Source organism: Patagioenas fasciata, chromosome 7, assembly GCF_037038585.1.
Source record: "Patagioenas fasciata isolate bPatFas1 chromosome 7, bPatFas1.hap1, whole genome shotgun sequence".
NCBI lineage: Eukaryota > Metazoa > Chordata > Aves > Columbiformes > Columbidae > Patagioenas > Patagioenas fasciata.
Window position 1 is genome coordinate 28,486,400 of NC_092526.1, and position 25,669 is coordinate 28,512,068.

A 25,669-nucleotide genomic window follows, 5' to 3' on the forward strand; every position below is an offset into this window, starting at 1 on the left:
AAAAATGTGTGTGATGTCTGCCAGCTACCAGTGGGCTTGCCCAGGGCACCCAGATAGATCCCGTTGTGCTCGGGACTTGTTGGACTCCGTACACGTGTAGTGATCATCTGCGCACCATGCCCAGTGGCTCCTGGGCTTGCTGGACCTCTGCTATGGTCCAAGAAACTGCAGCAAGAAATATGGGATCCTTATTAATATGCATTTTTTTTTCCTATGGTGAAAAATACTCTGCCATTTTCTCCAAAACTTCCATTACCAAGAGGAAGTTTTCTTGGTGTGTGTATCTTCTTCTCAGGTATCAAGACATCTCTGCGATGTCTGTGCACCACCACCCTCCCAGCACGAGAACACCCCCTCTCTCAGATGAGCCATCAGCGTTTCTAAAATGGTAAGATACCATTTGGTGTCTTTTTTATAAAGGCGTGCTTCAAGATGGTGAGGAAAATGGTTACTTTCTGGACAGACTAATTCGCCAGGACTTGCAAGAGGGACCAGGACCTCTCCCAGACTTGCAGATGCTCTCGCTGTGTGTAGGCTGTAGGGCTGGTAAAAAGAGGAATGATTTTTAACTCCTCCTGCAATCGTGTGGGTAGAAACCATGTTTGCTTCAGAAAGGTCTCCAGCATACTTTAAAGGATCCTCCAGAACTTGTAATTACACCTCTAAGTGCGATGTTATGATGAAAAATGCTTTACTGAATCAAAAATGAGATGGCCCAAGCTTTGCAAGCACTTCATAGGGGAAACATCATCTGGCTTGGAAGAAACCACAGAACTTAGATAGCAATTGTCTGTAGTCACTCACTGTGACTGGTGACTCCTCTAAAAGAGTCAGGGATTGAACATAAAGGCAGAAAGGGGGAAAAAACTTGTGTTTAGTTCAAATTGTTGTTTTAAAGACAGACCACAATGAAAGCATCATTTACTTCAGGCACTGTTTGAATTCACCCAAATGGATTCTGGTGTCTCGAAACAGATTATTTTTCTCATTGCACAAAACATCTTTTCAGATTCAAAACAGAAACCCAAACACCAAGACATGCTTTAAAAGTTCCTCAAGTTAAAACTGACTGCTCTCATTCCTGAAGGATCTGAGTGCTTTTCAGTAATCCGGCCATTGGTGAGATACTGTCATGAATGCATCCCAGGGTTTACATCACTCTGAAACAAGAACTATAAATCTTTTCTAAAAAGAGAGGATGTGAATAAAAAACCATGTTTAAATTATGAATGAACTAAGAACTGTACAAAGTTCAACAAAGTAAAACCAAATGAAATTAAGACTTCCTCCTTATTGTATTTTTTGATTATTTATAAATTCAATACTGGAGACAATTGTTAATAATCGAATTATAGTACTACCAAACTAGGGAGCCCCTCTACCACACCAACCTTACATATACAGAAAACAAAGCTTAAATACAAAGTTGCTAACTTTTTTACAAGCACAGCAGACTGGTATTCATAGAGCAAAAATACAGACCAAATTCCAAGACAGTTAGGTTTTGGTTAAGTTAAATTCAGTAGCTCCTCTTCGAACATTAGACTTGCTGCATTGTTATTGGCAACTATGAGTGAAAGTTTTATTTGCATCAAAAAGAAAGGTTTGTACCTTTGTGTGGTGGCTAGAATTTGAGACAGAAGCTGTAAAAACTAAAGATTAAAATTAGACTAACTGGGTCAGTCTCTCCTATCTCTCGACAAATGCAATTTCTGCTGCATTTCTCAAAATGCTTCTCCTTTTTATTGTAAAAAGAAATATACCCTCACCCTCCATATCAACTGTATCCTTTTATCTTGAAGCATTTTTCTGATAGAAAAACGTCACTTTGATGAAGCCGACATCTTTTGCATTTCTGCAAGATTTTTTGCATCTTTAGCCTAACATGACATTTCATACTGTTCACATCTTCTGTTAGTGCCAGAACATGACATGATAGCCTATCGTATAAGATACACTAGTCAAAACAGATTATTTTTAAATGCATTGAGGCCAGATGCTACTTTGTGTAGACTGAAACAGCTTATCGTCTTGCTTACTAGAAGACTCAGAGTTGAAGACTTGCTCTCCAACCTTTCTGTGAGATGCTGAGATGATGAGCTATTTCGCTGGAGTAAGAAATTGGATCCTGAAAATCATCCAGTGTGACTGACCACCCACTCAGGGATCGTCCTTTACCTGACGCACTATCTTCTGACATGTTAAATCAATTATTTAAAGCTATCTTGTCTAAAAATTCCTTAATATCTATGGCTGCTGCTATCCTCCCTTAAGAAGCAGTGGAAGAAGTATATTTTGTATTCTTTTAATTTCTGGTTTAGCGACATGTCTTTCCTTCAGTTTTTGGGAGCTGAATGTGCACCATTAGAAATCTCAGGTAAATATCTCAGTGAAGGCTGAAATTCCAAAGCTGAAACAGGACCTGACTCTGCAAGCGATGCAAACAGATTCTTCTCTGGGCAGCCCTCCCGGTCCCCAGCTCCCATCAGAGCGAGTGCAGAGCTTCTGGAACACAACTGAACATGCGGAGTAGCTCTGCTGACAAACGAGTAAATTCATTAGTGTCCTTGATGAGGATTATATGAAGTACTGCCTGGAGTGCCCAGAAAATTCTTTCCAGACATAAGTTCCTGCAGTCCCCTTTGGAGAAATTAGATGAAAATCTAGGCAAAAATAGGATTCTTATGTCCAAAAAATTGACTGCCAGGCACTTAACCATCAGTTCTGCTGGGCTGATAATTCTGTCGTTCTTTATGTTTGAAGCAGTGAGACTTTGTAGGTGCTTTCAGGCAATCAAAGCAGAGGGTCACAACCTGTAAATTTGCATGTTTGTGTTTTCACTGTTGTACAGTGTGCAATGTTGGAGCTTACGGAAATAATAACTGCCCATATGAGAAAATATAGGCTAACATACACTGTTAATATCTTGTGTACGTCACGATGAACTGAGGGAGGTCCTGCAAATACATATACATACACATATATTTCATCAAAGAAGGGATGGGATGGTGAGCGATGCGCAGCAAAAGCTATTTTGACACCTGTCTCATTGGAAACAGTGGTTAAGGAGAACTGACTTGGATCATAATTTAATCTTCTACACCACTGAGGTCAGTCAACTTTGGAGCTGAAAGCTCTCACTAATATTGAGGTAGTGACTCCTTGCACATCACATTTTCTGAGGATTTCTTAAAGGGGAAAGGCATTCTTGGGTCAAATGTATGTCCTTAACCTCCTCAACCCCTTTTGGATGTGTGTCCTCCTCACTCCTTGTACCTCCTTGGCAGCTGTCCCAAAGAGCTGCTGCAGAGCATCGCATTGGGAACTTAACAAAGCTCTTCTGCGTGATAGACTCTTGGTGCAGTAATTCTCATCTGAAGTCAAAATAAAGGTCCAGAAGTTATCAACCAGTGCAGCAAAGGTAGAGGATGCCCTAAAGTTTTGTGGATGACCAGGGGTGGAAATCTGAGTCCTGTGGATGACCCTAGGGACAGTCTGCTTTACTCATCTGTGGTCTTCACAGGGTCAGCAACTGCTGCTCTTTTGGGGAAAAGAGAGCTTCCTCAGCACAGCAACGTTTGCAGCATCTGCAGAGGTTTGGAAGTCCCTTTGCAAAGTCAGAAGGAATGGGGTGGTCAGAGTGTTGCTCCCCCTGAAAGTGCAGAATTGCTTCAGCAGGTTTTCCGGTACTTACTCTTCTCTAATAGCATCTAACAAGAATTGAGGTGCCACAGCAACTTATGAGGATGAAGCCCTTCGGCAGGCTTTCTGCTTACTCATAATGAAGAACTGTGCTCATAAATCCAAGGTCTGATGAGAGAAAAGAGATTTCTCCCAAATCTTTGCTCAAATGCTCCAGACACCCTTGACAAAGCTGCCGTCCACCACCACAGCCATACCTCACCATTAACAGCTGCTCAGATCTGTCCTATTAATTATCTTGACACAGCATGTTGTCTTTGAAAACCTTTAAAACCTTGCTCTTGATCTTACGAATATAGAGTATCTCTTTTTCCAATGAAGAAAATGTGCAAAACGCAACTCGCCTGAACATCCCTGTTGGGGTGGGTGTTGGAGTGGGAATTCAGCAGGAAGAGCTTGGAGCCCACTAGCCCAGCCAGCCCTGCGAGCGAGTGGAAAGTGAGATGCCAAATGTCAGTCTGGCACCACCATCCTGCAGCCTCAGGCTAAATTCATCCCACGGCCACACCAAGTACAAACTTCAAGCTCGTCTTTCTATATAAACTGCACCAAAAAAAATACCACCCCCATATTAGCTACTTCACCAAAAGAAAAAAAAATGAAATGGAACTTTGTGAATTAAATTACATTCACTTCTTTTCTCAGGCGCAAAATAGGCTTGCTCAACACAGTAATTTATTAATTTCAAATGTCCCTATGCAAATGAGTTCCCTGGAATAAGATAACACCCACTTTCCTTTTTTAAAAATAATCTAGTGCTTTTCATGTTTGAGATGATGGCAAGATGTCCTTGTGCATTTGGAAAAAAATATTGGTGCTCTGTCTTTTGCAGCAATGTATCGTAATTATTCAGCCTGCTGCCATTATTAATAATAGAAACCAATGAATTAAGACACTAATAATCCCCAGATGTTCAAATGGAGAAAAAAATACTTTCAGCTTGTCAGCATATATATGTGGGCTATGCTGTTTGTGTTAAAACTATCTCTGAACTTTTGAAATAGAGACGTACTTTTGTTTACAACATCTGTGGACATATCTTCCTTATTTGAGAAAACTGCTTGAAATTAGACAACTTGGTAATAATTTTCCTGCACATAACAAGACCATTTGTCTACACAAAACTAAATGTAATTTTTTTTTTTGACCCTCATCTGTTTTTCCTTTGGCCATAGTCCACCTGTATTCACTGGCACAGATGCTACCAGGTAGCTACTGCAATACAAAGTAAAATACAACCCCGAAATAGCACGGACATACAAGTACACACCAGCACCAATTGCTCATGTGTATGAACACGAAAGCCCAGCAACATTAGCCAGGCTGAAAAAGAAAATACATGCCATGTGGGCTAAAGTCTTGCTTCAAACCAGCGTTTTCTCAGTGTTCAGGTGCTGACATGAGAATTGCATCCACTGACCCCTACCCAGGTTGTTGGTAAAAGTAGTGGTCGCTGCTGCTCAAAGCAGATGCTGCTCAAGTGCCTCCACACTTGAATTGAGGACATCAAGAGGTGACACACCAACATCTTCCTTCAGCAGCTTCACGAGGTGGTTCATGGCTGCCTGTAAATGGCACCTGCCTGCTTCCCCATGTCATCTCTGTGTTAGCTCTCACCAAGTCACTGGATGCAAGGAAAAATTTCTTCCTGGAAAGGGTTGTCAGGCATTGGAACAGGCTGCCCAGGGCAGTGGTGGAGTCACCATCCCTGGAGGGGTTTAACAGATGCAGAGATGAGGTTCTTAGGGACATGGTTTAGTGCTAGAGTTAGGTTATGGTTGGACTCGATAATCTTGAGCATGTCTTCCAAGCAAAATGATTCTATGATTCTATCATTTTTGTGGATAAACCTCCCAGATGGAGCTCTTTCAGACCACTGCAGCAGGGGCTGGTCTGCAGGCCTGAAATCATTGCTACGGATGTGATTTAATGATGCAGGGCCCTATCGTGGATTTATTAAAGCCCTGGGTGAAGGGGCCCTTACAGTGCGTGCTTCCTCCTTTTGTGCGAGGATTGAATAAATCTGTGTTAACCCCATTCCTAGAATAGATTAAAACCCTCTTTGTGCTAACTCAGCTAGTCTTTGTTTTTGGCAGGCCACTGATGTTCCCTTCACTCAGATCTCCCTGTCTAAGAGATTCACCACTGGCCTCATTGGAGCAGTTCCTTTCCCTTCAAGAAACCAGCCATATAAAGCAATAAAGTCATAGTTTTTTTCTCCTTGCATATGATCTCCTTAGGCAGCTCATGACAGAGCCCTTAGAGAATGAGTTAACCTTATTATTATTGTAATTCTGCATTGAAAAAAAAAATGTTAGTGTCAGTTCAGAGATTAGTGAGGTTTCTGGCCATAAGGCTGTGTGCCCGAAGGCAGAGGGGTGATGCTGTGTCCATCACCCACAGCAAGAGCAGAGCGGGTGGCATCCCTCCATGGGGAAATTCCTCCCAGTGGCTCGATGTCCCTCCCATCCATCTCTTCTTGAGCTACTTCTTAGTGCCAATGCTAGACATGGCCAAAAGCGGAGAGTGGGCACCAGACCAATGCTCCTTTCTATGTCCTCCCCTCTGAAAAAGTAGTTTTGAGAGTTGCAATTAACTCTTTAATACCAGATTAAACAGCGATGGAAATACCGTCCCAGTATGTGGATGTTGGCAGCAGAAGATGCTCCTTTATGTGACCAAATCGTGTCTTCTTCAGAGCAAGCAGGCAGGGATGGACGAAATGAGACTAAAAGGGATCTCTACGTTTGGGGCACATCATCCCCACTGCCCAGCCTCATGCAGCACATACACACACACAACCAAACAGCAGCTAATCACAACCTCTACCCAGTCACACAAAATATTAGTTAACTTAGTTAAGTGGTAATTAAGGAACAAAACTCCCTGAACTTGACTGAGTGGTGTCCTGCTGTTTCTGCTTTGTGTGCTACTATGCAATTTCTATATCAAAGCAACCTTGCTAGTGCAGCACTGGAGAGTGGCTTATTTATATGTAGATGCAGCTATATGACATTTCCAAATGCCATACATTTGCATATGAAGGTTCCACTTTCTTTTTTTCCACTTCTTCGAGTAAACAGAGTCTGCTTCGCCTCCAAAGCAGTGCTTTCACTCAGTTGGAGCTTTCTGGGAACCATATTCCTTAAGAAGCTTAAAAAACCCCTGAAACACCTCATTTCCATGACTTGGCAACCTCAGCTATCAATGGTGTCTATGGGTAGGTCTTTTAATTTATAGCTGTACCTTTGATACCAAAACAAGCGCAGAGAGCAAAACTGCAAGACCTTAAGATTTCATATGAAATGGGTACAGATAATCTGCAATAAAAATCAATATTTGCAAATGGGCCTCAGACGTATGACAGAAGCCTGTGGTCATCCTAAAAAAGGCTGTGGGTCACATTCATTATAGTTATGAAGATGGTATTGATTTTTGTCACTGCTCTTTCACTTGAAAACAAGAGCTGCTGGGGAGCTCCAAAACTGCAAACCTAACACAAAACCACAACCTTATGTAATGCTGGGAAAGCCAAATGGACATTATATATTCAGCTTTCTTGTCAAAGAAAGATAAGGCTGAAGCAGATGGTATGTGGGCAAAGTTTCAACCTGAATACATTGCCTTCTAAAAACCAACAGTGCTAAGGAAAACATCCCAATTTTGTGGCACGAGGCAGACAAACGTTATCTGCACATTGAAGAGCCGCCCAACGTGAAGCCTCAAGGTACCTGTCACGGAGGAGCTGGAAGAACTTCCCGTTGGCAACGTGTGTATGGAAAAACAATCTCAACACCTCTCACATACGTATTATAAGTTACATATAATACACAGATTGAGCCCTGTCTTCATACACATCTGTGCTGGGATGTGCAGTCACAGGGGTAAGGTGAAGGCAGCAGTCTTTCGGCCCCATCTCTGTCTGCTGTTGGGGACTGCAACAGGCACTTCCCAATGGTGACAACAGGTGCAACAACTGCCAGGGGTCACCTTTAACCATCACTGCGGTCTTAGCTTATGGAGCTTCACCCATCTGCCTCTGCATTTCTAAAGGACTTCATTCTCCTCCTCCACCTGCTGGTAGATAGCATCAAATATGACAAATGGGATGAGGTGCCAGAAAGCTGATAAATACTTTTGATATGGCCCTAAAAATAGGGAAATTTGTACCCTTCTGATGCTTTTCTAAGAGTAGATGGATATGCATGACCGAAGTTTTAAGACAGGTGTCAAGAATATTAATGTTGTGGAGGAAGCAAGATCGCATTGCTGGCATGCCCCAAGGGGGACAGTCTCATGACTAACGATGTCTCCCGTCTCCTAGCCGCAGGCTGATGGAAGAAAATGATAGACCCGGGAAGAGTTACAGACAACAATTCTGATACAGATTTGTTCTGGAGACCTAGTAAAACAGGGCATTGTAGTGCCCTAAGTTGTGGCCTCGCAATTGCCACCAGGCTAACTCACACTCAAGCCTGGGGTGCTTCTGGGGTACACTCTGTACATTTAATTTAGGATTTCCGAACTTTGGAAATGGGGGAGTCAAACTCTTTTTTTTCCCCTCTCCCCTCCAATTCCTGCAATAATGTAGATTTCAAAGGTCTCCACACATGCAGTCCTGGTGTCCTGAAGCGACTCCCTCTGTGGCACCTACACAGCTCGCTGTCAGGAATTTAAGTACTGATGCTACTAGTGGCCCTTCCAATTTCTAAGGACTACATTGATAAAAATTGCTTTTAAGCAATTTAACTGTGGATTAAGAAAGCATGCTTCCATGTTTGTAGGGAGATGCACTTATCATTGGTATTCAACTGACTGTATTCAGAGGAACACACACATCTTCTGTAACACGAAGCTGCGTTTTCCATCAACCCTCGCCCTGTCTCTTCAGTGATGTGAGTGGCTTTTACTGGCAGAAAGATTGAGCAGGAGATCAATGAGACAAAACAGGAGCTTCGTTTGAGAAATTGCTGCAAGTAAAAGTGCACCCTAAACCAATTACAGGCTATCCCCTAATTGCCAATCGGAACTTTGGGTCTGAATGGATTGTTTTCCGCAGAGATCAATGGATCGCAAGAAGTAGTATTTGGAAAGGTCTCCGATTTATTTTTACGCCTGCCAGCATGACATTACAAGAATTTACTTTTTGTTTGCACGTTTCAAACAGACTCAAAAAATTACAAGTGAAAGTGAGTACAAATCACAAAATTGTCAAAGCAGTTTGACGGGAGGTACAGAGACAGAAAGGTTACCCAGGTACGTGACAGCGCGGACAAGCACGGCAGGGTCGGCGTTTTGGCCACAAGGCATTTCCTTCAGCCCTTTTGACAACCTGAAGGTTTCACAGCCTAGTTTTGCACTAATTTTATATTCAGTTTTGATTACTAAAAGCAGTCTTTTTTTTTTGGGGGGGGGAGTGCATGTCAGTAAGGTGCTGCCAAGCTGGAGTGTGACACCTATTTGGCTCCCTTCCCTCCTTTCTTTTTTTTCCAAGTGGCATCTGTGCTTGTAAGAACACACTGCATGAGAGAATTCATCCAGGAAACTGAAGAAAGAGCTGCAGGATTTGGGGGAGGCATGTGTAAGAAAACAGGAGACTGAAATAAAAATACCTAACTCCTATATATGGTATTTTGAATGCTTCCTGAATCCCATGCCTGGCAAATCCCTTGTGCAAATCTTAGTTATTTTAGTTGCCAGAACATGACCCTGAATGGCCTGTGACTGCTCAAGAGATATGCCTGTTGTTGGCTAAAAGCACATTTTCAGCCATGCTTTTCACTGCTTTTGTTTGGGTTATTCAGAAAAGTAAATACATTTTATTGGCATGTTGCAAAACTATGATCACTCATCTGTACAAAGCAAAGCACTACAGCTTCTGACGGATGAATCCTACTCAGCTTGCCTCTATTTTTACTCACCTGTCTCCCCTGAGTGCTGCACTGTAAAATTGTGATGGTAATGGGTCCACACAGTCTACAACTTTGCCTTCTGTATATACCCAGTTCTATTGTTAAAACCTTTTGTTGTTTCTCAGAGGATCAGTTTTTAGCAGACTATACACTAGAAATTCCTACTCAGTAATCAGGAGTTCAGTATGTTTCCTTTCCCATGCCTGAAGCTGGAAAGACATCTCTTACTATTCCCAGTTTTAAGTATTGGAAAAAATGGTAAAGCCATATAAAATGCCACTGCAGCAAGACCTGCTATATTCTTTTACCTAATTACCAAAGATATGCTTTGATTCCCATCTGTCATGAAACTGTGTGACAGCAGGACAGAGCCAAAACCTCTGCATGCACTTGGTTTTGCAACAAAAGGGTCCAATCTTGCCATACAAATTCAATTTTTTTGTATATTGCTTAAATGCCAAAGGTCTATCAGGCAGTATCTGGTCTCACCCATTATTATTATTGTCTTCTAGAAGCACCACACAAATGAGCTGTAGAGATGGCATTCGTATAAATACAGGGTTTGGTGTTGTATCCCGGTGCTCACTCCTAGAGCTGATATGGAGAAGCTGAATGGAAAAGGGCAACTTCGGGAAATGGAAAATTTACTAAGAATAAAAATGGATGAAACAGCTGTACAGAAAAATCACTAAGCCATCAGCAAGGTCAGAATTTTACCTACTGCCTCTTTAAATCTTATTCACTCTTATAACAGTATTTTAAACCAAACAGCTGACATCCTTCTGCCCAGCCAAGGCCCTTTAAATCACTGAAATGCAGGATGGAAAAAATCGCAGTGCCAGATGTGTCTAAAAACAGTCACAGTTCTTGTTGAGGCAATCGGCAGAGGAAAATGTTTAGCATACATTACGCCTGACAAAACACTAATAGTTTATCAGTTTTGATATTATAGACTAATAACAAGCCCTTCCATGGCTACTTGATTTGCAGAGCACAGGCTAGGCTTCTGCTATTTGATTTTAGAACAGGGCTTTTTATTTAATCCTTTCCCATCCTAGCTAGATGAAAGTACACTTCCATTACTAAATGAAATTGTAAATTAAATACCCCAGGGAGGGGGTGTTTTTGACATACACCTGACAGAGCTTTAAACCACTGAAAAAATAAAAGAGGGAGATTAAAACCATAGGGAGTTGGTCTTTTGTGGTGGTGGTGTTTTTTTTTTTTTTCCTCCTGAAAAGTATTTTGCCATTATGCAATGCTGGTAACACTCTCAAACATGCTGCCACTGGTTCTGTAACAGCACATTTCATCTACAGCTGTTGTACTTGCAGGAAGAGAGTTTCACACTAACTTAACGCTCGTGGATAAATGGTAAGATGACAGTCCAAGTATGTAAAGTCACTGTGCTAAGTAGGGAAATGCTGTGGTTCAAACTTGAATAATTAAAACCCTTCTGCTTACTCGGTGGTACCGATGTGTGCCTCAAACTGCCCAGGCTGGGTTCTCCCCAATGCAGAGAAATGCTCGTATGGGCAGAGGTATGGGAGAACGTATAGCTGATATTCAAACTGCTGCACCTCCCACAGCATTTCCTATCTCCTAGAAACCATTTCCATTTTTTGCCTAAGTAACAAACTTCTGTCACTTGTGGTTTCAATATCTCATACACTAAGTTTTAAGAAATATAAAAAGAACAGTTATATTGTATTGCTTGAACAATCAGTGCGAGATGTGGGTTTTAGCAGATGTGTTGAACGAAAAGAAGTGGAACCATCAGCAAAGTGAAACTGATGTAGGAAGATATTTAGCCCTCTTTACTCAAATTTATTAAACGAGGCAAAAATTGCTACTTGGCTGCATGTGGTCCAGTTATGAAGGTCTATTAAAAATTAATATACCAGCTCCTTCTTTTCTTCCCTAACTGTATTTCTTCTCATTCTGCCAGATGCATTTATACTTCCCAAGTCTAGGGGAAAGCCTTTGTTATCTTAAGGCTCAGGTTACCATTTCACATGTCTAAATGATGAAATTATCTTGTGTTTGTACTGTAATTTGACATGATGATGATACTCCTTCTAGAAAAGATGATGTTTTAGTCAGTTCTAAGCAGCAACTTTCCTTACCATACAACTCATTTATTATAACTGTCATATGCTTTCATCTCATGATATTTAGATATCTAACATTTCATAAAGAATGCCAAAACATCCCATGAAACAAAATTCTTAAGAAATTCAGTTCTATGAATATTTCAAAATAGTGTGTTTTTTTTTTTTTTAATACATTTCAGACTAGATCAAACACAAATATTTAAATGTTGATGTTTCCTGAAAATGGAGAGTCTAGCATGTCATTATAACTTTAACTCTCAAATCCTTGGGAAGGCTCTGTAATTCCTAACAGCAAATTTGCAGAAACTAGTCCTAAAATAGAGCTGCTAGGCATAAAAATACACTGTGGTACTCCATAATATCCATTAACTAATTCAGTCTAGTGCTGTGGATGGCAAACAGCTGCTGTGCACCATCTTGAACCGCATCCTTCAAAGATGGCTCTTGAGCTAATCAAAGCGCCTGGAGCCCAAAGAAGAGTGGAACCTCCTCCCCAAATCCAGACAACAGGGTTCATTTTCCCAGCCTGTTCCTTAGGGAAGATTGACAGACTCTAGTCTTCACCAAGATGTCAAAACGTGAAAGACAGCTGGTATCTACCATCTTCCTGGCACGTGTCCTACAGAGGAACTAGGATGCATGTTTTTTTCTAGACCCCAAAGGGAGAAGAATTGAAGCCTCTCTGTGACTTCTGATGTGAAGTGGGTTTGGGGCTGTCTGCAGTAAATTTAAGTACAGAGCCCTGAAAGCCACTTCATGGCCAGACTCTTCCTGCATTGCCAGATGGAGTTAATATAGAGCCCTGTTATTTAAGGCTGGTATATCTCAAAGGAGGGGCCTGCAAGTGGAAGGTAGCTCATCTAAGTAGTGGCAAAGACAGAGGTGTCACAATGTGATTTAGTCAGATATAAAACAACCTTTTTTTGATAACTGTAAGTCCTTTCACATATGCTCTTCAGGGCCAAGTGTTATGGTGCAAATGCTCAAGGCAGCCAAACAGTGGTTGTAGGTCATGTTGCTGGATCTTCATTTCCATAAACCTCTGAAAACAAAGGTTGGGAGAAACAAATTCTCTGAGTCCCTTTAACTAGAGCATGACAACCAGCATGACTGCAAACCACAACAGTGTTTTTTTGCTGAGGATCCCTTCCTGCATTCATTTTTTTCTGGGTACCCCTTGCCATTAGAGGTCCGATTTAGAAAGAAGGTATCTGATTAAAGACAACTTGAGAAATCGGGCACAACTGAAGCTGTGTTGAGTTTTAGGGATCACGTTTTTAGCTGTGAGCAGGAAAGTGTCTTCCTTTTTCTGCAAGCTCTGCCTCCCTTTGAGCTTATTCATTCTTCTGATCAAAACACAGACACTGAGTGGAGGACAAAAAGATCAGTGAGTACTGAAAGGCTCAGATTTGCTAAGGAAGATGGATTTCCATGCTCCAAATAAGATAAAACATATGTAAACGATATGTGTTCATGGACTGGGACACAAAACGGAAGAATCTGTAGGAACGCCTACATGAACTTAGGTCTGCTCATCTCTATTGCACATACAATTTCTGTTTTTATCCATAACCTTTATCAGAACAAAATGTTACAGAATACAGCTTACATGGTACTATAAAGGAAAAAACAACCAGTAAGGTACACAGTCTTGGGGAAGGCAGAAGAAGTGGGAACCAGTGTTTGGAGCAAGCTTTATGAATTTTGCACAGTTTTGATGTAAACCCCAGATGGAAAAATATCCTTGCACTACAAACTCCACCCTCACCCCAAATCTTGACACCTGAATTCATTTCTAGGACTTAAATACTTGAGGGGTGCTGCCAAGAGTAACACAGCCTGGTCCAATTTTTGTATATGCTAGGCTGCCCATGTCAATATTTCTGTGCAAATCAAATAGCATTCTTTATAACGTTCACTCACAACATTACTGAATCTGTTTACTATGGGAAGAAAGCACAAATGAAATCTGCAACTTTTTATTCCCATTCATTAGTGACTAAATTAAGGGCTAAGCTTTAAAGGCACAAATGGAAATGCTCTTTTTCCTTGAGCTGCGTCATTCTAGGTAAAGAGATGCCTAGCAGTTCACCTGAGACCTAATTTAAGTTTTAATGCTAACAATTACAGGTTCCATGAGCATGACACTGGGAAATCGTAAGTAATGAAAAGGCACAGTTTCTCTCATTATAAAACCACAAGGAAACAGAAATCCAAAAAACAAGGCACATTTTTACCAACCTTACCATATGTGATTCAAAGTTAAAGAAGAACTCTCATAAAAAGTGAGGTATTCTCTTGAGGCTGGCAGATTAAATGAGCAATATTTCTCTCCCCCTATTGCTTGTTTTTAACATCTCCATAAGCCTGTTTTCATTTTGCATGCTCCTCAGGAAAAGGCTGTTAGGAGAAAGTGCTGTTAAATCACACGGCGTGGCGCTCTGGAGTGCTACAGCATCCTTCCTGGGACTTGTTTGTGAGGCTCCTATGGGACCTCTGTCTCAGTGTCCATCTCCTCTTCCAAAGAAAATTACATATATTTTAGGAAGACGGAGCCTATCAGCATCTAAAGATACATTTCAGAATGTTCTGTAGAAGAAAAACATCAGGGGTAGACTGCGCTGCATTAATGCCCCTGTTTTTCATATTTTAGAAATAAAATGTCTAGTCCTCCTGACGACACAGAAAAATGCTGCAGTGGGTCTTCTGCACTCCACCTTTTTAAAACCAGAATTTAAATTTAAAAAAAGAAGCTGCTGCAATTTTGCATTTAAAAAAGCATCTGGGACAAGTAAAAGTTTGGGGGACTAGTGAGTATTTCGGGCTGACACTGCTGGCTACTCAGATTTTAGTTCAGAAGTAGCTGACAGTAAAACTTATTAACCTACCAGCTGGTCTCTGTCTCTATTTTTTACATTTTCTTCTGGCCATCCAGAAAAATCTATTGCCAGAAAGGATTATCAGGCATTGGAACAGTCTGCCCAAGGCAGTGGTGGAGTCACCATCGCTGGAGGGGTTTAAAAGATGCAGAGATGAGGTTCTTAGGGACATGGGTTAGAGGTGGACTTGGCAGCATAAAGTTAACTGTTGGACTCAATGATCTTGAGGGTGTTTTCCAACCAAAATGATTCTATGATTCTATGATTGTAACAGTGGAGGAGCTGCAAGGCAGCAGAAGGGCTGGAGAACAGCGTGCAATCAGAATTAAGTGGTGGATTTCTCACCTTTGAAAATCACTCAGAAGAATCCCAGAATAAGAACAGTTTTCTGATTTGTGTTTTATATTACTCCACTAATTAAACTAAGCTACACATAACTACTGTTCATGAGTAAACACTATATTACTTGCCATGATGGTAAATTTGAGCTTGATTCTGGAAACCTCCAGGTCCCATGCAATCAGCTGAGACATTTCTTGTATTTTATTTTTTGAAAACATTTCTATCAGGAGTGCCCAGATTAGGTAGGCAAAACAAGACCAAAATGCCTTCTCCACCTGTCTTTATGAGGAAATTATTTTACAAGTGGAGACCAACTCTCTTCTTACATAATCTTGAATTTATGTGCTCCAGACTTCAGCCATTTGTAGTGATCTATGTTTCTGAACAATCAGACATCTTAAAGGACATCCAGGCATTTGAGGCACCATATGGTCACGTGTCCTGAAGGGAGATGCCCTCATTGCTTTCCATGAATCACAGGCCAAAGAAACATAGATTGTATGGCCTAAAATACAATCTACATTTTTTTTTCTTTGTTTTGTAGAGCTCATCCACCATTTTTTGTGGACTTTCACTGTGTGTAAAACTTACAAGTATTTTCATAAAATCTTGCAATTGTAAATGCAACTAACAATTGCAGTAACATTTAAAAGCTTCACAATTTTTAAGAAATGCATCAATTGTATTATTCTTGCACTCCCAAACACAAGGAGTGTGTGCGCCTATGTGTGTGATCCCAGGTGGAGGCCCCAGCTAGACAGCATTCATGCTGCCACACAGCTGTCAAAATGTGGGAGGTTTTTTCCATTTTTAAGTGATTTGATGGAAAAGCAGGAACACTTCCTAAGTAATCTATTTGTTTAGTGTGACAACCTCTGACTTGGAGTCTGCAGGATTGAAAGCCAAGTAAATCTGCATATGCAAGGATGCAATTTCTCCAGCATTTTTACAAAGCCGCAGATGAGAAATGGTTTCTCTCTAGCTGTGATGGATGCATGGTGCTCAGCTCTATGTCTCACTTGCAAATTCCATTAAGAAGAAAGAAAAGCCTGGTTCACAAAGGCAGAGCAAAACTGCATGCTAGTTTATATCCCATAGCTAAGCTCTGGGGCTTTATTATTTGCACCAGTTTAGGAAATGCCTGACATGGTAGTAGACATAAAATTTAATTTAAAGGGACAATGGCAAGTGGTTTACACTCAAAACTTAACCTATTTTTAAAATGTTATAATCATAGAATAGTTTGGGTTGGAAGGGACCTTCAAAGGTCATCTAGTGCAACCCCATCCATAATCCAGAGAAGGAATCTAGCCTGAAGTTCTCATATTTTATTCCTGGGAGAAAAAGCCCCAAACCAGTCACTGTCTATAGGAATCCAGTGCTGCTGTTCTGATTCCTGGCTGCTCTCCAGGCCCATTACAGACACTGAAGACAACTGTGACTGAATTTGGTGGGCTTTATGTCGAGCCCATGAAGAACGGGATGCATCTTAGCCTGGTGCTTCTCCTCTGGGCTGGGTCATGGCACCACAGCCAGTTCTCCATGTTTCCTTTGACAGGCACAGCTTGATTTCCTGCTCAAAGGGATTAGAAATTAATGATACAGAATGGCAGGTTTTGGTAAAGTTTTAGGATAGTTTTCTCAAACATAAACATTACGTTGTATTTATTTTGGAGTCAAAGACTCTCAGGGTTTTGAAGAGACTCTTCGAAGAGTCCAAGACTCTTCGTTATCCTTGGAGCGAGGAATCTGCAGTGGCTCCCCTGGCCTTCATCCCACAGCCCTGGCCCAGACAAGGGAAGATGATGTGTTGACACAGATGGATTTTGCCCTTTTTTGGTGGAGCATTCCGTTTGCTTGGGCAGCGCAACCATCTGCTGGATTACTCGCCCGAGCACCTCCGGTAGTGCCAGCAAGGCCCCGGTGCCAGAATGCGATCTGAAAAAGATCCAAGACTGTCACGTAGATTTGAAATCCCATGGGAAGCGAGTGGGAAGAGCAGGGAACAGAGCAGCCATGAGCAGATGTGCAGCATTTTGTGCTCCTTAGTGTTTCCCGAGCACCGTAAGAGCATCAGCAAGAGGGTCCCTGGACTAGTCAAGATCACAGAAGCCACCACTCAAGGCTGCTGCCAAGGGAGAGTTTACTTCCATTGAGGAACCCAAAAATACATGTCAAACTGACCATTTGCAGATGCGCATTTTTCACCAAAAGAGATTGTTTGGGTTGAAAATGCCTTCTTCCCCTCTCCATCAGTTTCACTGCTGGGACTTGATCTAATCAATGCTCATATAGGGAGGTTTGTCTGGCCTGGAAGATGATCTTATTGAATAGGTCTATGAAATTTGTCAGTGTCTTCGCTGACAATTTTCATGAATACATAACATTGAAATATGGCTCATCCATACGGACTTATTCTTTATAGTGCTCAAAATGGTTTGAAAAAATCTCTGTAATTCGATAATGAGAAAGGATAAAATCAGTTAAGAGGATAATTGCTAATATCCAGATCTTAAGAAGGGAATATAAATATTGAAGAATAAAAATAAATAGGCAAATGAATAAAAAGGATGAAAACTCCTTGATTGCCTAGACTCTAAATGCAAAAAAGCCACTGAAACAGCCAACTTCTTTATGCATATAATGGGGAAATTCAAGAAAACATCAATCACAGGACTTTCAGCTCAGACACTACATTCCAAAACATACATTACACTTAAAATGGCCTAAAATGCTCTCTCATGGCAATTGCAAGACAAAGTGTATTTCTATTGGATTTGAGGGAAAAATCCCACCCATTCATTTATTGACCAAAACCAAATCTTATTTCACAAACTTGATCAACGTCAACAATCTGCCATTTGTTCAACAGAGTGAAAATCACCCTCCCCAAATCTGATAAATAATTTGGGGTTTCAGAAAAATGAGAGGCCAGAATTGCAGAGAGACACAAACGCCTGTAGATGCAACCATGGCAAGAGAGGACTGGTGAACCTGGAGAGGTGGACACCATCAGAGAAGGGCCACCTACTGTTCATTCTCCCCATGTTTGCTTTGCTGAAAAATGGGATGCCACTTTTTGGGTGTCTCTAACATTAGTCAGAGTAAAGTAAGAGGCCTTAAAAAAACAAGGCAATGTAAACTTAATGCAAAGATCTATGCTCCAAAGGAACGAGCACTCTCAGTTTTGCAAATGGAAAGATTTCTGTGTGTTATTTGCAAGGATCAACGGGCTTGAAAGAACAGGAGGGAGCAAAGACACTGATTGAACAGACGGTTTGAATAGCTCGATATGAAAAAAAATCAGCTGGGTGTTGAGACTCGTGGTTGTTGGCAAAGCTGCTGCCTTCCTGGGATACCACATGGAGCATGTGGGGGTGTTTATGGAAAATCCCACACTGCTCAGCTACCGCAATCTCTGCAAACAGCATTTGGCATTGCTGCGTTAGCATAATTGACAACATCAATTATGCCCACTACTATTTTCTCCCCTGGGAAAGTCAGTCCTTACAAGTAAGTGTTTTAAAAAGCCTGTAGTGCTCATGGTCTCGGCGATTTTTAGTGCTGTTAAATGGTAGAGAACAAAGGTATTCTCTGGAAAGGCATAGGCTCAGGGAAATTGCTTCAGAGGCACAACGGTCGAGGAACTGCAGCTTATTCACACAAAGCTTCCCATAGTCAGGGCAGCATTTCCCTTCTCAGAAGATAGGAAGGTGGGGAAAAAAGTAGTACATACCACATTCCTATAATAGCCACCATCAAATGTTTCTGCACTTGAAAGAATATGAGGATGGCATGGAGCTTCCTGCCTGGCAAATGCTGAAGCCTCAGTATTCATTGAGGCTCAGTTTTGTACTTCTGTCTTTCTTTTCATCAACTATTTCCGAAAGACTAGAGCTGTTACAGCTTTTTGATACCACCATCCCTTTCCCCTAGGGCAGGGGTGTCAAACTCATTTTCACTGGGGGTCACATCAGCCTTCCAGTTGCCTTCAAAGGGTCAAATGTAATTTTAGGACTGTATAAATGTAGGAGTAGGTGCCCTCTCTCCTCTACACAGGCCTCAGTCACGTCTTGCTGGACCATCTCTTCCCCCACTTCTTCTAACCTCTCAGAGATCGTCTCTACTACTCCTCTGTGTGGTAGCTCTGCCCAAATCCCTGCCCAGTAACTCAGTTTCCTCCTGTGTTCTGTGCCTGACTCCCAAGTCCTGTCCCATCCCTGGAGACATCCCAGGCCAGGCTGGATGGGGCTCTGAGCAACCTGGTCTGGGTGAAGATGTCCCTGCTCACGGCAGCGGTTGGACTGGATGAGCTTGGAAGCTCCCTTCAACCCAAACTGTCCTGTGATTCTATGAGCATACTTTGCCGCAATCAATTATCTTCTACCTACCACCTCTCAAGTGTGTGCTGAGCTATCATCTCTCTCCTAAGCAAGACCTGTTTTCTTTCTGCTTCCCACTTGAGCTGAAGGTGCTTTCCATGCCCCTTTTCCTCCATGACCCATGACTTGGTTTTCTCTTGTCATCACTCCGATCTCCTCCTCCCTAATCCTCAACCTGCCTTTCCTCCCTCAGTTGCTTCATGGTTAAATGCGCTGTCTCCTCTCGAGGTGATGCGGGTCACTGCCATCCTAAAGCTATAGCACCAGCCAGCAGCAGAGCAGGATAGGCTGCACCACATTTATAAAAAGGGGCTGCAGGCCTTCATCTTGCTTTGAGGATTCCCCTGGCATCCTTAAAATAAATAATTTTGGCCTACTTGGTGCTTTCTGCAGCCTGCCACATGATACAACCTCAACCATTCCAGCCTTTTAAGAAAACTGCTGCCTCCCAGAAAAAAAGCTGAGAGTAATCCAGGATTTGGGGCAAAGAGACTTCACCCATGGAAGGGTTCTTTGGCAGTAGGAAATATCTGGACCATGGCTCACATTTGATCTTTTGGAAATTAATTCCAGTGTTTACTTTCCATTGAAATTTCTAACCTCGTTGCTTCGTGCCACAGCCACCACCACCACCTCGCATCTCCTCTGTCTCACTGAGGCATTGCTTATTCATAGCTCTGAGTTTTAATCACCATGCACTATTTTTAAGTAGGAACAGAATAATCACTTCTAATGCCTGGGGACTCTATTAACACAGGGATGTCAGGCACAAAGCGCCTTCACAAGAGATGACCTGCTGAATTAACTAATGTCAGAGGACTCTCCCCATAATAAACTTTAAGACCTGTGAAACCATCAGCTGGATTTCACCTAAATCATTCAGTGAGCAGGTAAACCCAGCTATCTGCACCTATTATCTCTAAACACTTTCAAAACACACAAAAAATTCACAAACTGAAGCAATGAATGCATCAACCCACTCATTTTCACAATACCTTCCCAAAGGTTGGAATTCTCAGTGCAAGCTGTGAATATTTGCATGCACGTGCACGCACACACACATTCAATTTCTAAATCAATTCTCCCAGGCAAAGGGTGTAAAAAATGTCTCCCAAACCTCACTAGTATTTACATGTTTTTAATTTCAAATGCCATATAAGGCTATTCAGCGATTATATTTTATTGTAGCTTATAATAAATTAAAACCATTTATCACTTTAAAAAAATATTTTAAGAACCATATTAACTTCATAGTTAAACACCGACAGGTGATATTATCTATTACAGTAACATTTCATGTTCTGTGCTATGGTCTGTATTTTCACTTTCTTGAACCTGTATGTTGTGACAAAGGTATGCATAATCCAGTGCACTGATTCAAGAATTTTCAATCATGTCTGCTAATTTTCACTGTCAGAACAGGTGTTTTATGGTCAGAATGTCTATACATTGACAAAAATGGAAGACCATCAATTAAGAAGAAAGAGTTTTTAGCAAAAGAAAGAGTAATGAGAAGACGGCGTTTTCTCAAAGTAAACTGAGAGAACCACACCAGAAGATGAGTGCACCTCACCTTAGCGAATGGAGGACAAAAGAGACTTACGCACTTCCTGCGAATTGCGATTCTCACAGAATAGGAACCGTACCTGCATAATCTGTTCGTGCGTAATGCCCATCTTCCGATTTTGTAGTGGTTGTAGTGTTATCTGTGTGAAAAGAAATAGGCAGAATTATTTAAGGAGCCTGCACTCGATACAGACTGTGCCCAGGCAAACACAGCTTGGCTTGCACGCCCGGCATCGCTGCTGGCTGCAATGCTCCCCTGGGCCTGCCAGGTGAAAACAGCAGGATCCGGCTTTTTGGAACAAAACATGAAACATCTTCCATTAAGAGAACACATTTTTTTTTCCCGCCCCTAACAATATGTGATAACAGATTGCAGCTGGGATAAATATATCAGTATGAGGCAGGAGTTGTCATTTCTGCTCTATTTGGAGTAATTGGGGAGTTTTAATATGTACCCTGAAATGAACTGCCACGTAAGGTAGTTAACTTTAAAAAATATAGAAAGAAAGTAGAATGTGCTTAACACACCTGTATAGTATGGCCTTGTAAATGGATGTACTGAGAATTTATAGGTCAGAAGCTAAGGGGGGAAAAAAGCTATTAACAGTCTGAGCCTCAGCAGAGACTTTATTTACGGGAACTATTTAAAGGCAAATTTTCTTAATTTTTTATTTTAGAAGAAAATAGAATTTTTAAAGTCAACTTAAAGGTTATCAGTGACGTAGCAGCCCATGAGCTGGGCACAGAGAAGGAAGGCATTTGTGAAGAAACAGAGAATCTCGAACTGCTACTGGCAATGTGTCCTTCCAGGCACCTTTGGTGGCTCGTGGGCCCAGCACAGGTCACAGGAGAAACAAGCAGCAGAGCACATCTTTGGGAACATGTCTGTGGCCTCCTGAGATTGCTTTGTGCTGCTTCAGTTAAGGGAGCAACAGAGGATCCATCCTGGGTGGCAAAATATATCTGAGGGGCTCTCCTGCTGTCCTGCTCCAGAGCTCCGGGCAAAAACTGTGTCCAGTTTTGGGCTTCCCAGTTAAGAAGGACAAGGAATTACTGGAGAAAGTCCCGTGGAGAGCTACAAAGATGGTGAGGGGTCTGGAGCACCCTTCTTATGAGGAAAGACTGAGAGAGCTGGGTCTGTTCAGCCTGTAGAGGAGAAGGCTGAGAGGGGATATTATTTATGCTGCTAAGTATCTCAAGTGTGGCTGTCAATGGGATGGGACCAGACTCTTTTCAGTGGTGCCCAATGATAGGATGATGGGAACGGGCACAGGAGGTTCCATCTGAATATGAGGAGAATTTTCTTTACCTTGAGGGTGCCAAAGCCCTGGAACAGGCTGCCCAGAAAGGCTGTGGAGTCTCGTTCTCTGGAGACGTTTAAACCAGCATGGGCACATTCTTGTGTGATCTGCTCTGGTGAAGCTGCTTTAGCAGGTGGGTTGGACTGGATGATCTCCAGAAGTTTCTCCAACCCCAATCATTCTGTCATTCTGTGAAACTGGGTGCCTGATTTTGGCAGTGGTGAAGGGCTGGACAGCCCCCATATCCTGCAAGGTGTGGGAAGGGTTACACGCACCATCCATCACGCCTTGCTTGGCATTGGTACCACAGAGGTCTCTGCACCTACTGCAACCTCTGCTCTACAATATAAATTGCAGAAGTCTAATGGAAACATAAGAAGTGCCAAATAAGAAGCCAGTCCTGGTTCTTTTTTTTTTTTTCTTTCTCATGAACAAAAATTGAAAGCATTCTTTGAAATGAGTTTTGTTATGAGAGTTACCTTGACATCGACCCAAAGACATGACTTCAATTTTCTCCTGTTTCTGGCATGATGCCTCTTTGATTTGACATGCATTATCATAAGATTTCCCATCGGAAGCACAAAGAGGATTGAAGTTGGTTTGAGAACAGTCAATGTTGCACACACACCTGAAATGATAAAGAAAGAGAAAAAAGAAGAGTCTAATATGAGAAAGTTTTCTCATGACATCATAAATACATCTCAGAAATAAAAGTGTTTGTATTTTTCTGACTGCACAATGCAAATCAACAGAATGAAAGTGGAACGTTCTGTCAAGAGGTCATTTGTATTTCTGGATGGAAATGAAATGTTGGGAGACAGAGGAGATGCAGAAAAGCAAAAGCAAAAGGAAAGATAAAAAGGACTGTTATACATGGAAAACTATGCCACAGCATTACCACTTGTAATTTCTTGTAAATCAAGGAAGACCCAAGCAGATACGCAGATAATTCAAGCTGCTGTGCCCCCTTGCAATTAAAGAAGCCACAATATTGACCTCTCCTGAGGTGTTGCCCATTGTATGTAACACCACAAAACTGTGGTTTTTTATTGATTTATGATTTAATTCTGACTATAATTATGGCACCTATAGGCACCCTGATCATAACAGAAGACATGACGCTGAAGCCTCACCTCACCCTACTGAGATAAAACCACCTGCCAAGACTGAGGCTGGCACCAGCAATGTGACTGTGCCAGGGTGGTGGCATCTTCCCCGGCTCCTGGACACCACAGGACAACTCAGTATTGAAACCAGGGGAATGCTCATTTTAGGAGTCACTCTGAGCACAATCACTTTTTGGAGCATTTGAACCAAAAAACCTGACTCAGGTGTCACCCAGGAAGATCAGTGCCCACACCTGACCCAGTGACATGAGGGGACAAGGGTCCCATGGCCAAGAGCTAAGCATGGGCAGGGCAGCAGTGGTCCTGTACCTGGGAAACTTCTGAGCACCTCCAGAGCCACAATGAGCAGGTTCAAGAGTTCCTGGGCTGCCCTGAGACATGAACTGAAGCACAGTGGGAGATTCACTTCCAAAGTCTGGTCTGGATCTGAATTAACACTCAAATGTAGACACATCTTGATCCCAACAAGCCACACCATTGCTTAGAAGATGGAGAAGCCTAATTACTTTCACCAACAGCAGGCTGCAGCCTTTCTTTCTTCAGGTTTCTCCTATTTTATGATCATCAGTGATGTTAAACAGCCTTGAGCATTGGCAAGGGAAAGGCAGGCTAATCTTCCGTCCCCCTGACTGTGCCATCTGACAGCAATGTTCACATCAACACCGATGTGATTCTGCTCGGGGACAAAGCCAGAGGTCTAACCTGGCAGCTGCTTCAGCTCTTCCGAGCACGTAATTGTGCCCATGCTGTTTTCTAAACTCTTTCTGGCTCCTCCTGACATTTAAGGCAAAGCAATGCGAGCGATGCTCTATCTCCAGCACATTGGTTGTGCTGAACCTCCCAGCGCCAACCCCGCAGCCCTCCCTGTCGGAAAGTCAAGGAATGGAAATGTCAGGCTCCAGCCTTGCTGCTTGATTTAGGAAAGTGCTTAAAAGTCAGTTCACCTCCCATTCACAGCAGACATCTGGACACCTTCGAGCACTGGAAGTGTGGAGGGATCCATGCCAGAGAAAATTGTTGGTGAAAAGAGGGAGCACAGGAAACTAGACGGGGGGGTGGGGGGGTGTCATATTTCTCCATCATGCCCTTTGGCCTCTGGCCTCCACAAACATGCCCATGGTCATGAAAATCATTGGAAACAGTACTCATCTTCTTTTAGACTTTCTTTACACTGGATAAGTCTATTTTCCCCAAATGCTCACAAAATACAGAAAACTTGAGCTGAAGAAGAGGCCAGCGGTGAAAAGCTGTGGTTATAAATTAAATTACATGATTTCATAACTAGTGGAAGAAAAGAGTCTGGCTCCCTGTGTAACAATTTCCTCACACTGATGAACATACAGAATATAAGAAAAAAAAATGCAGGCAATTTCCTAAGAACCTCCTTATCAGCGGAATAAGAATGTTCTGCTCCACTGAAATACTAACCATCGTCATTTCTTCCCACAGCCATTTCCAGCTTCCCACCTTAGTCAAACTCACTTCATCAAGAAACATTTACTGCTCAAGTAATAGTAATTCTTTCCACGTAGCTCCACCATTTGCATTTCAGATGGGACACAATCAGCCATATGCTCCTTTTTTTTTGTAATAAACCAGCTCAGAAACAGCTTCACTTCTCTACATTTTGCTACAAAAAATGAGTGTAGGTTAATATATGTTATGTCTCAAGTCGAGAGAAAATTAAGTCAATAAGAAAATTAAAAGCCAAGGGTGGTCTTTAGGGGAAATCTAGGCAACTTTGGATGCAATCTCAAAAATGCCTAGGGGATGAAGGAACCTATGCTCAGAGTTAGGCACTTAAGAGACATATTTTTAAAGGTGTTTAGATGCTTAAAGATGCATGCAAACACTTTGTGTGGGATTTCTGAAATCTCAGAGACCTATCTCCCACTGATTTCAAAGACCATTTCAGAGCCCATTAGGCATTTATTTGCATCTTTTGATATCTTCCAAAAAAACAAAGTTCCAAAATTACTTTTCTGACCTCCTTCAGTAAAAGTAAGGAGAGAACCAAGATTTTTTCACCAACTAAAACCTTAATTGTGAGACCAGCCTTTCTTTTCAGGGAAGATCTCTGTTTTCAGAGATTAAGAGGATGCACCATGAACCATGTGCTACTTGTGCTGATCTTAGATGTTTGATGTACGAGGGAGAGCAGAAAGGGAAAACCTGGAGATGACACTATATATGCTTAAGTCTTACAGGATCTTGCATGTGAAGCCTGATTTTCAGGGCTGGCTAAATAGATGGTGAAAAAACACAACAAAAAACTTGCCACCCCAATCTCTTTGCTGCAAGGATGCATCATCCATCCCTCACACAGTTTTAGGCTGAGAGCTTC

General features: G+C 42.0%; 1 protein-coding gene across 1 annotated transcript in view; it reads right to left on the minus strand.

Annotated features, from left to right (window-relative positions):
* TMEFF2 (transmembrane protein with EGF like and two follistatin like domains 2) overlaps positions 1 to 25,669 on the minus strand; it is a 126,327-nt gene that overhangs the window by 9,658 nt on the left and 91,000 nt on the right. Inside the window, exons 6-7 of the mRNA XM_065841345.2 lie at positions 22,678 to 22,826; positions 20,978 to 21,037 (exon numbers count right to left, since the gene is read on the minus strand). Coding sequence (XP_065697417.1) covers positions 20,978 to 21,037; positions 22,678 to 22,826 — 209 coding nt within the window. The remainder of the gene's footprint in view (positions 1 to 20,977; positions 21,038 to 22,677; positions 22,827 to 25,669) is intronic.